At 37.3% G+C, this 17,311-nt stretch overlaps 1 protein-coding gene and 1 non-coding gene across 3 annotated transcripts; one reads left to right on the top strand and one right to left on the bottom strand.

Moving 5' to 3' along the window:
- Positions 1–28: 28 nt before the first annotated feature.
- Positions 29–12,361, top strand: THAP6 (THAP domain containing 6). Of its 2 annotated transcripts, XR_012915082.1 has the most exons (6): positions 29–512; positions 937–1,039; positions 2,249–2,456; positions 5,853–5,978; positions 9,699–10,356; positions 12,004–12,361. XR_012915082.1 is itself a non-coding variant. In XM_012744652.3 (5 exons), exons 2-5 carry the CDS (start codon positions 960–962, stop codon positions 9,951–9,953), a joined length of 669 nt encoding a protein of 222 aa, XP_012600106.1. In that variant the 5' UTR covers positions 29–512; positions 937–959; the 3' UTR covers positions 9,954–12,361. The 2 variants fall into 2 exon arrangements, 1 of the variants encoding a protein (XP_012600106.1); XM_012744652.3 differs by having other exon boundaries at positions 9,699–12,361.
- A 4,267-nt stretch (positions 12,362–16,628) lies between these two features.
- LOC142864756 (U6 spliceosomal RNA) lies at positions 16,629–16,735 on the bottom strand. The gene has a single exon (XR_012915103.1). It is a non-coding gene; the product is annotated as a U6 spliceosomal RNA (small nuclear RNA).
- Positions 16,736–17,311: the final 576 nt, after the last annotated feature.

The following is a 17,311-nucleotide window of genomic DNA, read 5'->3' as shown; positions in this document are numbered from 1 at the left end:
AGCAAGGTGCAATGTCCGCGGCCGACGTTAGTCGCCGTCTTCGCTGCTAACGGTAGTAACTCTTAGGTTGCCTCTTCGTCTCCCCTCATCGCTGCCCGCCCACATCCTGGGGCGTGGTTTGGAGCGAGGAGGACTGCCGCGGCGCGGAGACACTGGCTGGCCCCGGGCGGAAGAGACGTTCACCGGGCGCATCGGCACCTGTGACAGGGCGGCCCCTCCCTGTCTCCCTCGAGCGGCGGCGGGAGCCTCGAGACGGGGGCGAGCTCGGCGGGGCCTCGGGGCTCCAGGCCGGCCCCAGCGCGCGCTAGCCCCCTAAACCGCTTCTGGCTCGCGTCCCTTGCCCCTGTACTTGCCCTTCGTCCATTCATAGTGTGTGTTAACATTCCCTACGTGCCGGCCCCAGCTAGCCGTGAGGACGAAAAGTGAGGAAAAACCCACGCCTCACCGTGCCCTCGTGGAACTCAGACTGGTGGACAAGAAAGACGTTAATCAGCGCAATCCCTGCAAAACATGTAAGATTATAGTTTGGAGAGGTGCATGTCCTATGAGAGCTAATGTTAGAGAGGATCCGAGTTGACGTGCGTGTTAGGGTAGGTTTCCCTAGGGAAGCTTAATTTCCGCGGAGAGCTGAAAGATGAGTGAGACTTAGTGTGCCCCCACAGTAAGTCGGTGTGAAAAGGTAGAAGGGAAATGTACAATCCTGCAAAACTGAAATCAGACGCCTTAGGTTGCATAGCTGAATATGCCTCACCTTATTAAAAGAGTGGAAGCCTGGGAAAATTTTATGAGCAAAGCTGTAGGTGTTGGAAGAAAATATTTGCCTTTGGCTTTTCTAACCTGATTTCGTGCTTCCTAAAACATAACTGGAAAAAAGGTAAGTATGTTCTCCTTCAGCTTTGAAATTACTAACTCTTAACCATTTTAATTTTCTTTCAGTTCTGTTATGAGTTGCTAAAATCATGGTGAAATGCTGCTCGGCCATTGGATGTGCTTCTCGCTGTCTGCCAAATTCCAAGTTAAAAGGACTGACGTTTCACGTGTAAGATTTTGCTTAGTCAAGCCAAGTACTTTTTACGTGTTATAAAAAGCAAAAGACAGTTCTACTTAAGTCAATTCTGAACTTTAGTTCTCACATTCTTTTTAAATAACCTTTTTATTAAATTTGAAGGGACAGTGATGCTTTTCCATGTTTACGGTTTAGTTTAAAAGTTTTAAGAGACCTGCCAGGATATCAGAGACTGGTTACAAAAAAATGCCATCAGACTCACTCTTCCTAATATTACTACTTTGTATTTTAACATGCCTTCAAGGAAATTCAGTATTGTTATTCCAGAAAGAATTTGAACCACCTTGAAAATTGGGAAAGATACAGTTTTTGGCCTTCAGATCTCTCAAAATAGTTCTGATTTCCAGATCTCCAAACTCTGCACTCATTCGCTAGGCATTTATAGACCTACTATGTATTAAACACTGTACTAAGCAGTTTTTTGATTCCGACAGAAGAATGAAGTACAAGGGGCCCTATTCATTGGGGATAAATTGTGCATATCACTTCAATAGGAACAGGCCCAGGTAATACTCTTTCTTCATCTATAGATGAAGAAAACTTTCAGTTGTGAATCTTACTATAAAGTGCTAAATACCTATTGAAACTTTCTTCTTTTTTTTTTTTTCCTTTTTTGAGACAGGGTCTCTCTTTGTTGCCCAGGCTAGAGTGAGTGCCGTGGTGTCAGCCTGGCTCACAACAACTTCAAACTCCTGGGCTCAAGCCATCCTACTGCCTCAGCCTCCCGAGTAGCTGGGACTACAGGCATGCGTCACCATGCTCCGCTGATTTTTTGTATATATATTAGTTGGCCAATTAATTTCTTTCTATTTATAGTAGAGACAGGGTCTCACTCTTGCTCAGGCTGGTTTCGAACTCCTGACCTCGAGCAATCCGCCTGCCTCGGCCTCCCAGAGTGCTAGGATTACAGGCGTGAGCCACCGTGCCCGGCAAAACTTTCTTCCTTATAATACGAGAAAAATTGAAATGAGGGCCATATGTCTGCAGCATGATTGGCAGAAAAATTTGAATATTAAAACTGAAAGTTACAAAAGCATGAATTATGGTTTCCTGAATATTGCAATTCCCAAGAGTAATAACAAACTAAAGGAATCAATTTAGCCATAGTTATATGAGACAGCTTTAATTCAAGTATATATCAATAGTGTTTAATTTTAATTTTTTTTTTGTATTTTTTTCCAGATTCCCCACAGATGAAAACATCAAAAGAGAATGGGTATTAGCAATGAAAAGACTTGATGTGAATGCGGCAGGCATTTGGGAGCCTAAAAAAGGAGACGTATTGTGTTCAAGGCACTTTAAGAAGACAGATTTTGATAGAAGTGCTCCGAATATTAAACTGAAGCCTGGAGTCATACCTTCTATCTTTGATTCCCCATATCACTTACAGGTTTGTTTATGAGATATTGCCTACCATCATTACTCACTTTTTATGATACTGTTGAAGAAACTTTACCACTCTTCCTAACATTTTTATTGTTTTCCTATTTATTTGAAGTCCGTTTTTAAATTTATAGACTGCAGCTTCAGCTTTCATAATGTGTAGTGGGAGTATTTTACCAGTAGCCACTCATAAATATTCATACATTACTAAGGTTTGGTGAGGTAGACTGACTTTAGGAATTGGTATGACTCATGATTTTTGTCTAAAAAATGGAGATTAACATAAGGTTGAACTCAAGTTCCAAGTTGACAGTCCTCAACACTGGAGCAGAAGTCAAGAGCAGAACTACTAACAGAATTAAAGTACACTTCTGAGAGCCACATATATGCAAGCTTAAAGTCTAGGTAGGACCCAAAGGAAGAAAACCAAAAGAGAGAGATAAGAACAGGAGAAAGAAGATAAGAGAAGAGGTGGGAAAAAGGAAATAGATTGAATAAATTCTTACTGAATACAATGTTTTTTCTTAGTGATAGTGCCATCAGTTGGCTGCTTCACCCTCATTGCCTCTCTTGGCTTCATGTACTTGAAAGTGAATTTGCTTCCAGAAATTATAGATGGATTGGTTGATTCCAAAGTGAAAAATTTATGGAGAGCCTCAATTGAAAGGTGTCTCCTTCCCGCCAGCTGGAAACAAGTAGCCAGAAGCGCCCCTGCTTCGTGCAGTCCTGGTCACTTTCTGCAGTTGATCATGTTGCAGAGCCTGAAATGATCGATAAAGTGGAGGCTGCCTCATTTTCCTCCATATTAATAATGCATAATATCATGAACAGTTTCCTCTAAAAGTGGTTTTTTTTTTCCTGCCAGCAAGGTGTCATCTAACTGTAATGTTAAAAAGAGCTTAACAAATAATGAACACAATAAATCTATCTAAGTTACTTTCAAACACTACTTTTTTCGTTATAACAAATTTATTATTATAGGAAATTAGATGATAGAAGTAAAAATAAAAATAATACATAATCCAGAGATACTAATGTGAATACTTTGACGTTTATCTTTCCAGCCATTTTTGTGTTTTATATAAATTTGTATATATTTTTATAGGTAGGAAACTAGAATTACCCTGTATATCTGCTTTTTTGTTTTCATATATCTATATAGTGCTTACTGTATGCCAGGCACTATTCTAAGCACTTTACATGTGTACTAACTCATTTAGTCCTTAAAACAACCACATTAGGTAAGTACTATTCTTAATCTCTAGGACTAATAGTACTCTCTAAGAACCTGAGAGCTGGAATACTTTCCCCAGAGTCACAGAGCTAGTATATTAAACTGCAGAGGCCAGGTTTAAACCCAGGCATTTTGGCTCCAGAGTCTACTATTAACTGCTACTATTTATGACATTAAATATTTTCCCAACCAACAATTGCTTTCAGACTTTAATCTACTTAAAAATTATCCAACGAGTTTGTTTAAACTATAGAATCTTATGTCTCACTCCCAGAGAATTTGATTCAGTAAGTTTTGGTGGGAGTCCAGGCATCTGTACTTCTTAGCAAGCACCCCACATGATTGGGCTGTAGATCTGTGGATCACATGTTTTAAGAGAAGCCTATGTATACTATCAATATTTTTAGCTAAACTTCATATTGAAGTATAACGTATATGGAAAAGTGTACCCATCATAACTATACAAATCAATGAATTTTCACAAAGTGGATATACTCATGTGACTCCCCCAAACCAAGATATAACACATTACCAGTTCCCCAGAAGCCTCCCTTATTCTTTTTCCCAGCTATTACACCCCCACCAAGGTAACTACTATCCTAACTTCTATTACTATTAATTATATAAATGGATTCCTATCTAGAGTATATACTCTGGCTTCTTTAGCTCAACGTTTGTTGTTTGGTTCATCCACATTGTAACATGAGAAAGTAGTCATTATTTTTCTTTGCTATATACTGTTCCATCTTTATAAATAAACTAATTTTTCATTCTGTTGATGAACATTCGGGCTGTTTTTCACTTTAGGGCTATTATAAATGGTACAGCTATAAACATTTCTGTCAGTGCCTTTTGGTGCACTTACATGCACATTTCTGTAGACTGTATATGTGCATCTGTTAGGAATTGCTGAGTCCTAGGGTGTGTATGTTCAGCATGAGTAGATATGTGCCATGGTTTTCCAAAGCAGTGTTGCAAATTTATAGTCCCACCACACCATCAACATATAAAAGTTTCTTTGGGTCCACATCCTTGCCAGTACTTGTGGTATCAGTTTCATAAAACATTTTAATGACCATATAGTAGTTGGTCCTATGTATGAATAATGGTTTACATAAGCAGTCATCACTATTGTGTATAGATTCATCATCTTAAAGTATTTAAACAGCATTAAAAAGACCATTATTGTTCCTTTGAACATCTTTCAAATTCTTATTTCTTTGAACTAAATTTCTGGAAATAAAATTGTTGGATCAAAGATTATATAAATTTTTAAAGCTTTGCTTTTGATGCAGTTCTCTCAAAGACTCACCAAAAAGTTTGTACCAATCTATTCTCCTACTAGCTATGCATGAGAGTGTCTGTACCCTAATCCTTGGTATAAGTTGTGTTTTTAACCTTTGCTAAAATTGATAGACAAAAATGGCATCTTAATTGTTATAATTTATCTTTGAATACTAATGAGTGTCTATATTCAGGATATGAATCATTTAACTGCGATCTATGTTGCGGTTACTTTTTATTTGTCTTTAGTTCTAATTATGGCATTGGTTTTATTTTATTTTTTGGAATTCAGACTTTTTTTATATAGTTGTCTATATTTTCTCTTGTATTATATGACATTAGCCTTCCCCACCTTAAGATTATATAAATAGCCCCTATATTTTTTTTCTAGTTCCTCGTGGTTTTCTTTTTCATGTAAATTTTCAGTCTATAGAATTGGAGTGTGGTTTACTATACATAAAGGACATGACTGGTTTTTTAATTAGTTGATTTTTACTATGTGATTTATAGCCTTTCACCACTTATTTAGAATGCCACTTTTATCCTAAAGGCATTTATCTACTTGATCTAGTCCTAGGTTTTCTGTCTAGTTCTAAGAAATTAGCATGCTGTTTTAACTATTGTTACTATGTACTATATTTTTAATAGTTGGTAAGGCATACCCTCCCTCTTTATCACCCTTTTTTAAGGAAAATTTGTGTTTCCAAGTGAAATTTAGAGTTGTTATCAGTAAGTTCTTTTAAAATAATCTGAGTGGAATTTACTGACTTTTAAAAGCAATTTTCATGAAAAGAAATGTGGTATGTTACTACATAAAGTTAAGAAGGAATAAAAACTTAAGAAAGAAGTAGTATTGCAATGATTGTTGTTAACTATTCTTAACAGGGGAAAAGAGAAAAGCTTCCTTGTAGGAAAAACTTCACCCTCAAAACCCTTCCAGTCACAAACCACAACCACCACCTTGTTGGTACTTCCTCATGTATTGAAGAATTCCAGTCCCAGTTCATTTTTGTAAGTACAATTACTTGCTGAGCTAGTGTTTTAAGATGAATATGTCCTCTCCATTAGGGTCAGACTTTTTAGAATCATAGCAAAAATCTAGGGGTTTAGGTGTTTGATGTTTTTTCCTTGATATTTAATACTCACAAATTATATTGCTTCCCATATCATTGTAGTGTGTATATGTTTACAATAGCAATATAGAGGTAGTTAATTCTTTGGTTACATATTTTGTTCAAAGAATGCATTTGCAAGCTTATTTCTAGCAAGAAAATAATTAATTCTTCTCTTTTTTTTTTTTTTGAGACAAAGTTTTACTCTGTTGTCCAGGCTAGAGTGAGTGCCATGGCATCGCCTAGCTCACAGCAACCTCAAGCTCCTGGGCTCAAGCAATCCTTCTACCTTAGCCTCCCAAGTAACTGGGACTACAGGCATGTGCCACCATGCCTGGCTAATTTTTTCTGTATTTTTAGTTGGCCAATTAATTTCTTTCTATTTTTAGTAGAGACAGGGTCTCGCTCTTGCTCAGGCTGGTTTCCAACTCCCGACCTTGAGCTATCCGTCCGCCTAGGCCTCCCAGAGTGCTAGAATTATAGACGTGAGCCACCGCGCCTGGCCTTAATTCTTCCCTTCAAGTACTATATTTTCAATATGGAAATATCTAATTAAAGAATAGCTATTTCATTAGGTTTTCTTGAAAATCAGTCATATAATACATACGTACAATGTGTTCAAGCTTGCATTCATTTATTCATTTCATTGCCTGTTCATGTTAGAGCCAGGCCTAGAATCTTGATTACTATAGGTTTATAATAATTCTTAAAATTAGGCAGTGTTAGTCCTCCAACTTTGTTCTTTTTAAAGGTTGTTTTAGCTATTCTAGGTTCTTCGCATTTTTATGTGAATTTTAGAATCACTTTATAAATTTCTACCCCCAAAAAGCTGCCAGAATTTTGACTGGTTTTGTGTTAAATCTACAGATCCATTTCGGAAAAATTGATATCTTAGTAATAGTAAGTCTTTCAACACATGAGCTCAATATATCTCCATTTATTTAAGACTTTAACTTCTCTCAGCATTGTTTTATAGTTTCCAGTATATAGGTCTTTCACTTTGTCAGATTTACCCCTTAGTATTTTAAATGTCTGGATGCTATTGTAAATGGTATTATTTTGTTTGCTGCTAATATATGGACATATAATAATTTATTTTCATGTATGAATCTTGTATTGCAAACTTGATAAACTCATATTCATTATAGCAATTTTGTGTAGAAGCTATTAGACTTTCTGTGTAGATAATCATGTTCTCTATGATTAAAGGCAGTTTTAATTCTTCCTTTCCAGTGTGAATACCCTTCATTTCTTTTTGTTGCTTTATTATACTGCCTCGAACCCCAGGGCTATGCTCAATGGAAGTACTGAGAGCTGATAGCCAAGCCTTCTCCCTGGTTTTAGGAGGAAGGCATTCAGTCTTTAACTATTAAATGTGTTAACTATAGATTTTTCATAAATGCTCTTTATCAGGTTTAGAAAGTGGCCTTCTGTTCCTAGTTTGCTAAGAATTTTTTTTTTATCAGAAATGGATGTTCTGTCAAATATTTTTGTTTCTATTGAGAGATTGTGATTTTTTTAGTTTATTAATATTATGAGTTATATTGATTGATTTTCAAATGTTAAACCAACTTGTATTCCTAGAATAAATCTTACTTCTTTATTATACATTATCCCTTTTATATGTTGTTAGATTAGATTTGTTAAATTTTTATTTAATCTTTCCTTTTCTGTTCACGGGGAATATTTGGCCTGTGTGGTCTCTTTCAGTCTGGTTTCAATATTAAGATAATGCTGACCTCAAAGAACGAGTTGGAAATTATTGCCAATGTTTTTAATTTTCTGGAAGAGTTTGTGTAGAAATGATATTATTTCTTCTATAACTATTTGGTAGAATTCCCCAGTGAAGCTATCAGGACTTGGAGTTTTCTTTGTGGGAAGGTTTTTTAATAGTTTATGTCTTCCAAGGAATTTGTCCATTTCATCACTGTTGTCAAAATTTATTGAAGTTGTTCCTAACATTTCCCTATTCTTTCAATATCTGTAGACTCTGTATTGGTATAGCTCTCATTTCTGATATTGGTAATTTGTTTCTGTTCTCTTTTATTACTGATCAGTCTACCAAGAGATTTGTCAATTTTATTGATTTTGTGAAAGAACTAGTTTTCATCAATTTTCTTGTACTTTTTGTATGTTTTCTACTTCACTGATTTCCACTTGTCTTTATTATTTCCTTCTACTTATTTCAGTAAAATTTTCTCATCTTTTTCGAGTTTCTTGAGGTGGAAGCTGAGGTCATTGTTTGAAGCTTTCTAGTATAGGCATTCAGTGGTATTAATTCCTCCATAAGTATTGCTTTAGCGGCATTCCACAAAATAAATATGTTGTGTTTTCATCTTCATTCCACTTAAAATATTGTCACATGTCATTTTGATTTGTTCTTTGACCCATAGATTATTCAGAAGTGTGTTTGTTATATGGTTTCTAAATATTGAGAGATTTTCTAAATATCTATTATTAATTTCTGATTTAAGTCTGTGTGGTCAGAGAACATACATCGCGATAGTTTGAACCCTTTTAAATTTATTGAGATTTATTTGATAAGCCAGAATATGGCCTATCTTGGTAAATGTTCTGTGTACATTTGCAAAGAATGTGCCATTCTCTTACTTGAGCCTCCCAAAGCACACACATGAGCCACCAAGCCCAGCTCTAGTTTTTATGTCTAGATAAAGAAGCTCTAGTTTTTATGTCTAGATAAAGACTCTCTAGAGTGTTTTTATATATTTCATGCCTCTGCTTAACCTTTGGAATATATGGAATGTGGTTTTAATAACTTTCTTAATTCGTTTGTCTGCTAAGTCTAACATTTGTGTCAGTTCTGGTTTGGTCTCCACTGATTCATTTCTCTTATTATGGTTAATATTTTCCTGCCTGGTAATTTTTGCATGCCACACATTGTGGATTTTAATTTGCTGGATGCTAGATATTTTTGTATCCTGTTTTCTTGAGCATTATTCTGGGGTATAATTATTCAGAAACAGTTTGAGCCTTTCAGATTTTGCTTTCTTTGGCAAGGCCAGGATAGTGCTCAGTCTGGGGCTATTATAATACATTACTGAGGCAAGACCCTTTTGTATACACTAGTCAGTGTGCTGTGAATCTTGATGACATCAAGTCTCGCTTTTAGAAATAGTGCCTATGCCCTACGACCACAGGTCACTTCTAATCTTTCTTGGTTGTTCTTTCCTTATCCTTGAGTAGTTTCCTCATATGCATATGCTGATCTTACCCAGTAGAATACTTCAGGGGGATCCTCTGAAGCTCTCAAGAATTTCCTCTCTGTGCAGCTGTCTCCTGTCTAGTACCTTGTCCTGTGAACTGTGGCCACCTTGGTCTCCCTGGACGTTTTGCGCTATCTCCTCAGTCTGCCCAGCCCTGCATGTGTCTGCCCTCTTTGCACTACGGCCTAGACACTCTCTCAAGGCATTAAGCTGAGGCAATCATAGGGATCACTTCTTTGCTTCCCATATTTCCTTGAACACCTAGCCTCTAAATATCACCCACTTAAAGATCTTTTCTAAGCATCATAAATGAAGAAGCAGCTGAGACCTAATTATAAGCTTTTATTTAACTACTTGTTTTGTCTGGTTTTATAACTTGGTGTTTATGTTTTTAGGAACATAGCTACAGCATAATGGACAGTCCAAAGAAACTTAAGCATAAATTAGATCGCGTGATCAGCGAGCTAGAGGATGCCAAGGAAAGTCTACAGAATGTTTTAGAGCGAGAACAGCGTTTCCAGAAATCATTGAGGAAGACAATCAGGGAATTAAAGGATGAATGTCTGATCAGCCAAGAAACAGCAAATAGATTGAATGCTTTCTGTTGGGAGTGTTGTCAGCAGAGCATAGAACAAAACTATATTTTATAAAATAATTTCATGTCATGTTCTACCTAAAAATGACATTGGTACAGTTTTTTAGAAAATAATTCTCATTTGCCATTGCTAAATAATATCTGTCATTTTAAGTGCTTCTTGGAATCCTCTGGAGCATTATGCATTGTAGTTGCTATCCAAAGACTTTTCTGAAGATGTGCAGAAATTTGTGGCAGTTATCATGTTTTGGGGTGGCTTGTGACAATTATGTTTTTATAGACCTATACTAGTACCAGGTCACCATTGTAAAATGTTAAGATCTCAAGAATAGTCCACAGGGCTAAGGAAATGATATCAAAATAGCCACATTAAGCTATAGTAGAAGGAACTAGACACTTCTTCAGCAGCATCAAATATTTGGCTTCACAAGAGTACCTACACTTATGTGTGCTTTATGGTAAGTATGTTGAATTTTACTTTAAATGTATTTTACTGTAAAACAGAATTCATCAATAACACATATCCATCTTGGATCCAGTCCAAGGTACGTTAGTTATCAATAATACCTAGTGTTCAAAGCATCCCATATTATTGACCCTGAGAATAACACATGGTGAAGATCTATTGGCTTTTCAAATTGTTCAGAGCTGGCTTAAGAAGATTCCTCATGGGTCTTAGTTTTTCATTACAGTGCGTCATTCTGCCTCACTAGGAACACTTTGATATAAACCAGAATAGATTTCAAAACCAAAAAAAGGGTCAGAAATCTGATTTGTAAATGGTTGGCTGCTCTGACAGGTCTGAACATTTTGCTTTATGATTGTCATTTAATCATAAAGATGTATCTTTAAAATCTGAATGCTAGTACTAGCTGAATATTTTTAATGCTGCTTTGTATTTTACAGAAAATAATATTGCTGGCATTTTTTAAAATGTAAAATATAGAAGAAACCATTAAAAATTTATGATTATGGCTTTTTGAGTTGAAATAGGAATTGGAGAAAGTGTTCAAAAATTTTTCTTTAATTAGGAGAGTAGATTACTGCCTAAGGGCTTTTATTTAGAGAAAGACAACTGAAATGAGTCATAAATACTGTGAATTAGAATGAAAACTGTTAGCCAAAGCCACACTCTACATGGAAGCACATGTACGTATTATGAACCTCATTCAGGAGTCCATGGTATAGTAGTTAGAATTTGAGTATCACCTGTTTCATTGTATTAACAAGAAATGAGTTGCATTTTGTGCTGATTTGTTCATTGTACCTTTATTTGTGTTACATTAATATCAGTAGGGATATGGTGACTTGAATTTTTTTGTATTTACAATTTTCAATGTTTCAGTGCATGTTATATTTTTATGTAGGATTCTAAACCTTCCATCTAAATGAGATTTTACCCACCAGCATTATGCTAAAAGAAAAATCACCGAGGCCATATCTTTTTACTACCTTAAAAAACAAAAACAAAAACACCCTTACATTAGCTACCTATTGTTTTAGTTATTTAATTTTAAATTCATAATGGATACTCTAATGGAAAGTTTGGGTATGAACTTAGGTTTTATAGAGAAACTTTGATAGAGATGAAGACTTGTTCCCTCACCTTATTTGGGAGTGTATAAATTAAAGTAAGCCAATGGACAGTGGAGAAAAGAAAGAGGATAGACCCAAACACAGTATGTCTAGATTCTAACACTCTGTTGGCTTCTTAGAATAAATCAAGCCTGGAAGATCTTTCCAAAAGTAAAATCCCACATTCTGCCACTATCACAATTGCCACAGTCACTTTTACTACTTGTATTCATAGTGAACTCAGCCCTTGTCGTCTTTCTCATCGGATCTAGTGTCGCTGAGAAATAGGTAACTATGGGCAAAATACTGGTATCATTAAGGATCCAGAGCTGCCCATTTCCTCTTTATTCTTATGGAGAAATGGTTACTCATAGAAATCTTACATTAAAAATAGGGTCCTTCCCACCTGCAGCCCCAAACAAAGGCCTGAACACAGTATATACCTCAGTCCTTTGTTCCCAGAGGTTCCAGCCTACCCCAGGAAAGAACTGTCCTGTATAAAGCAAAACCAGGTCATCTCTCCCATCCAGAAATTCCTCTGGCAGCCAAGGCTGACGCAAGGGTTCCACTTTGCTTTGAAACTTGGAGTGGCTTCTGGATCCTGGAACACACAAACCTCAGCACACAAGTCAGGTACAAAGGACTTGCCTCAGCAGCAAGTCAGGTACAAAGGACTTGTCACGTGGCATTTTCTCCATATCAAGTTTAAATTTCTGGAAATGGACTTTGTTCGCTAAAGATAATTACCATAGTCTTTAATTTGTGAAAAGTTGAAATGTATTAAATATATATTTAGTTTTAATAAAAAGATAAAATTATTATAGAAATAATTGAGGGGTAAAAAAAAATCCATTATTTATTTGAAAAATAAAATATTTTTTCCAGTAATGTGTTTTGTGGCTTTTATACATTTGGTTACTCAATAAAATGGGCAGAGAAAAATGAAGGGTTAAATGCAGAGAGGTTTTGCTTTAATTTCTTGTGCATCTTTTCTCTCCACCAATAACTCCACCGTGAGATCTGTTAGGTGAGGTGACCTAAGTAGCAGACCAGTTTTCACCACAACACGGACCTGCCATCGAGCCCTTTGCTGCTTTGGTCATCACTCAAAACTGGGATGCTCTTGTGCCACCCAGAATATAAGGGAGAGTGGTATCCCTAGGTGTGAAACATGTTGCCTTCAGAACCTAAAGAGGCCTTCAGGTATTGGGCTTTCTTCTTTATAATGGGATGTTCAAGTTGCAATAATTTGTTTTTTATTTTAGAGGGGATGTCTTGGCATGCCCCAGATCACTGGACACTCCGCCCCTCAAACTTTACTGATCATTGTAAGCTCCTGAATTTCACAGGTTCTGTCTTACCCTCTGGTACACATATGCTATATCGAGGCCTCCAATTTACTAGTTACTTCTCATTCATCCCATTGGATTAACATAATCCATTAATACTGTGAACTAAGTGATTTTCTATGGAATGTCTATCTGGTGTACAAAGCAAGAGCATTAACATATCCTTGGGCCCAGACTGTATATTTTATTCATTGTGACCTGTTCTGATCCTTCTTTCTGATGGGAGTGGGAAGGCATGCACCCACCAGGGGTCAATGGTTGCATAGCCTGTACCCAAAGCCACGTTAATCTACACTAACAAAGATGTCCCCTCTGGCACAGCAGCTATAGTCAGGCTGCTATTAATATTTGGTTGAATTTGCATTTAGTCCACTGTTATCTTGCAGCATCTGTCTAAATTGTGTGAGGGTGGTGAATTAAATGGTGATGTGGGGGCCACCACTCCAGCATCTTGCAGGTCTGTGAAGGTGGCACCTTAACCAACCCCACAGAAAACTCTGAAACTGGGGCAGTTTGTAAAAACAAGCTGACATAGGCTTGAGACTGCTGTCCTTAGAAAGGCCTACAAGGTTGCAAGTTGGTCCTTGGCTGGCATCTGGGAACTTGGGTTTAGGGAGGGCTCCCACCATTCCCTAACTGGTAAGAGTACCTCACCACGCCAAACTGTCTGTGCAAATAATGTGGTTTATGCTAAACACCTTACCTTCTGAGAGTCTGGAATGTGGGAATGTGTTAGGCAGTGGGGTCCTACATAACCAGCCCTGAATAAAACCTTCAGCACTGAATCTTTATTGAGCTTCCCTGGTCGACAACATTACATACATATTGTCACAATTTGGTGCTACAGGAATTAAGTATGTCCTGTGTGACTACACTGATAAAGGACTCTTGGAAGTTGATACCTGGTTTCCTCCAGACTTTGTACCATGTGCCTTTTCCCTTCACTGTTTTGTTTTCTCTTTGTATCCTTTTGCTGTAATTGAAAGGATACATGAGTACAGCTCTGTGTTGCCCTCTGGGAGTCCTAGGAAATCACCAAACTTGAGGGTGCTCTCTTGTAGACATCAGCACATGGCCTTCCAGAATTGTCCTGCGTTAAGGCAAAGAAGCTGTGCCTTTATACCCCTGCGTCAGTTATCGAATGTGGTTCACAGAGCAGCGTATGCGTTAAGGAGCTTGCACCAGAATGTAGATCAACCACATGAGGCACGCTGTTCAGCTCCATCAGCATTTTTTTTTCAGAGCAAGACTTTCTCCATGAATGAAACATTACGCTGGTTTACAATCTGGAATAAGTGGCTGATCTCATTCTGGACCAGTCCAAAAGAGTTCCCAGGCTGGCTGCTTTGAGTAGCACTGTCTCAGAGTATCAAGTCACTAAACAGACAATCTCTGAACTAACCCAAGCTCTGTGGTTTGTGGTCAGTCAACAGCAGAGAAGTTCCCGACAGATTTGTGTCAGATAATAAACTTCCCAGATCCTTGTAGCAGAGCTTGTGCAGCTGAAAGGTAACACATCACATCTGACTTAGCAGATCTGGGCCTCATGCTTTTTAAAACAGAAACATTTCATTAAAGGAAGAGAGTGAAGTGTACGTGCTGTGCAGGCTGCCAACCACAAATGCTAGTCGTGGGTACCTCGTGGAGACAGACATTCAGCTACAGACTCGCCAGCAGAGTGGACTCAACATGCAATTTCAATAAAATGTAGGGTACCGGTGCTTACTGAAAAGGTAGTTTTTGTAATGGTACAAAATGTTGCCAGGCTACCCAGCTGAAAGAAATTACCTCTGAAATCCTGAAGATTCTAAAAAATGTTTTGGTTGCCACTCTTACTAAGACACTTGTAGATGGGTCTTAGGTGTGGGGAGAGGGGCCAGATGCAGTGGCTCACACCTGTAATCCCAGCACTTTGGGAGGCTTAGCTGGGAGGATTGCTTGAGGCCAGAAGTTTGAGACCAGCCTGGCCTTGAAAACACTGAGCAAACATAGTAAGGCCCCATCTCCACAAAAAATAAGAAAAAATTAGCCACACGTGGTATGCACCTGTAGTCCCAGCTACTCAGGAGACTGAGGCAGGAGGATCTCTTGAGCCCAGGAGTTCAAGGATGCAATGAGCTATGATCATGCCCCTGTACTCCAGCCTGGGCAACAGAGTGAGACCCCATCTCTAAAAAAAAGAAAAATTATAGTAAGAGCATTCTATAAATTTAAATTAAAACCATTAAACAATTTCATCTCTGAAAAACTAGGGGTTGCTTGTTACCAGTGCTTTTATCATCTCACTGGGGTATTGGCTAACCTTAAAGCCAAGTCTTCAATTATTGCTATTTCCTGTGACACTTAGGTATTTCAAAGAAATCTCCCAAACCCAGCTTAACAAATAAGACTTAAAGAAACCACTGTCTGAGTAGGTGTGGGTACAAGATTTTTGTTAGCTTTCCTGTGACTGCTCACCTAGCAGAACCCTAAAAATAAGCCCCTGTTGAGACCCTTCAAATATAGCTTTCCATCTGACTGGGTACCTTAGAATACTAAAGAACACAACAACCAAGTACTGATATCTGAGAAGTGTTGCCCACTCTCACAGAGATGATTACAATTTCCATAAATCCTCATATTTCTTGCCTTTTCTTTGTGTTTTTAGGATATTCATGTTCAAGAGGAAATGTTTGTTTGAGGCAGAAAATTATTAGTTTTCAATAATAATGATAGCTAACATTTACCAGGTGCCAGTCTCTATTCAAAGTGCTTAAATTTTATTAACTCATTTAACTTCAAAACAACCGTACAAGGTAGGCACTATTATTATTCAAATTTTACAGATGAGGAAATTAAACAGAGAAAAGGTCTCACAGGTGGTATAATGATGTCTTATTATTATACCACCATTGAGTCACAGTGTTCTCAATTCTGATCTACAATGCCAGACCCAGAGATTTTGATTCCTCGAATCGTAACATCTTAAAGGCCAGACTTCAATCATTCCATTCAGAAACTCCAACTGGTGCAGTTAGAGGCTGAAGGATAAAAGATGAACTCACCTTGTGTCTGAAGCTGAGGAAAACCCATAATTACTCATTACCACAATCTGGATCTGTCTGAAGCCACCATCAAACACAGACAGGGTAGCTGAGCATCAGGGTGAAGTCACCTTAACCACATACATTGCAAGACATTCAAGTACCTGTGGGTTTCATCAGCACAGGAGTCTGTCTAGTCACCTGATTCCTCTTAGCTCTCAGAAAGAATGATAAAAGATTGGTCCTAATCTCTGCTAAAGATTTACTCAACCACGGGAACTGACATAATTTTCCACTCCATGTCTACATCTATAGTCTGTAATCAAATACAAGAATATAAAAATTAACAGCTCTTCTTTTTCACTTTTTAATACTAGGCTTAAGAATTGTTATCTTCTATGTGATTTGCTACTATATTGGTAATATTTCAGTCTCTGTGTGTCTTTACGGGTGAAGTTGGTTTCTTGAAGGTAGCATATAATTGGGTCTTGTTTCTTTATCCATTTAGCCACTCTGTGCCTTTTAATTGGAGAATTGAGACTGTTTACATTCAGTATTATTAATAAGAACTTACTCCTGTCATTTTGTTGCTTATTTTCTCATTGTTTTGAGACTCCTCTCTTCCTTTCTGTTTACTTTTGTACTTTAATATCTCTCACGGTATGTTTTAATTTGTTGCCTTTTTATTTTTAGTGAATTATTACATATTTTTGTGCTGTGGCTACTGTGAGGCTTACAAAAAACATTTTACAGATATAACAAGTTAAAGAGATGAAAACTTACAAAAATATGGAATGCTTCACAAATTTGCATGTCATCCTTGCACAGAGACCATTCTAGTCTTCCCTTTATCATTCCAAGTTTAGTATATGTGCTACCAAAGCAGGCACTGTATTTGTAATATTTAAGAATCAGTTTCAGCAAACCACATGCAGCATACTGTATATGACTTTAGGTATAGCTGGATCCAGGAGCTCAAATGATGTTACCAGAATCTGGAATTTCTCCACTCTGCTTTATCATGCAGCCTCTCCCTTTGTGTAGGTCTGTCTCCTCACAACTTCAAGTCCAAAAGTAAATACGGTGACTCTTCTAAACAGTGTCCTACCCACTCTCTCCCTGTGGTGTTGTTCTTCTCACTAGCTGTGAGGTGGATCCAAAGTGCTTTTGACATTTCTCAGAGAGAATAAAACAAAAATTTATACAGGTGATTTTTAAAAACTTTTCATAATGAGAACTTCCAAACAAAAGTATGGAGTATAATAAACCCCAATGTACCTGTCACATAGCAGCAACAATTATTAAACAGGGACAATCTTGTTCCATCCATCCCTCAACTCACTCCCCTGCTCTGATTATTTTGAAGCAAATCCTAGACAGCATATTATCATATATTTCATATTTCAGCATATATTTCTAAAAGGTAAGGACTCTATTTTTTAGACAAAGATATGTATCATTATTGC

The sequence above is a fragment of the Microcebus murinus genome, chromosome 26 (assembly GCF_040939455.1).
Source record: "Microcebus murinus isolate Inina chromosome 26, M.murinus_Inina_mat1.0, whole genome shotgun sequence".
NCBI lineage: Eukaryota > Metazoa > Chordata > Mammalia > Primates > Cheirogaleidae > Microcebus > Microcebus murinus.
The sequence above is the reverse complement of the archived record's forward strand: the minus strand, read 5'-3'. Positions and strand labels throughout refer to the sequence as shown.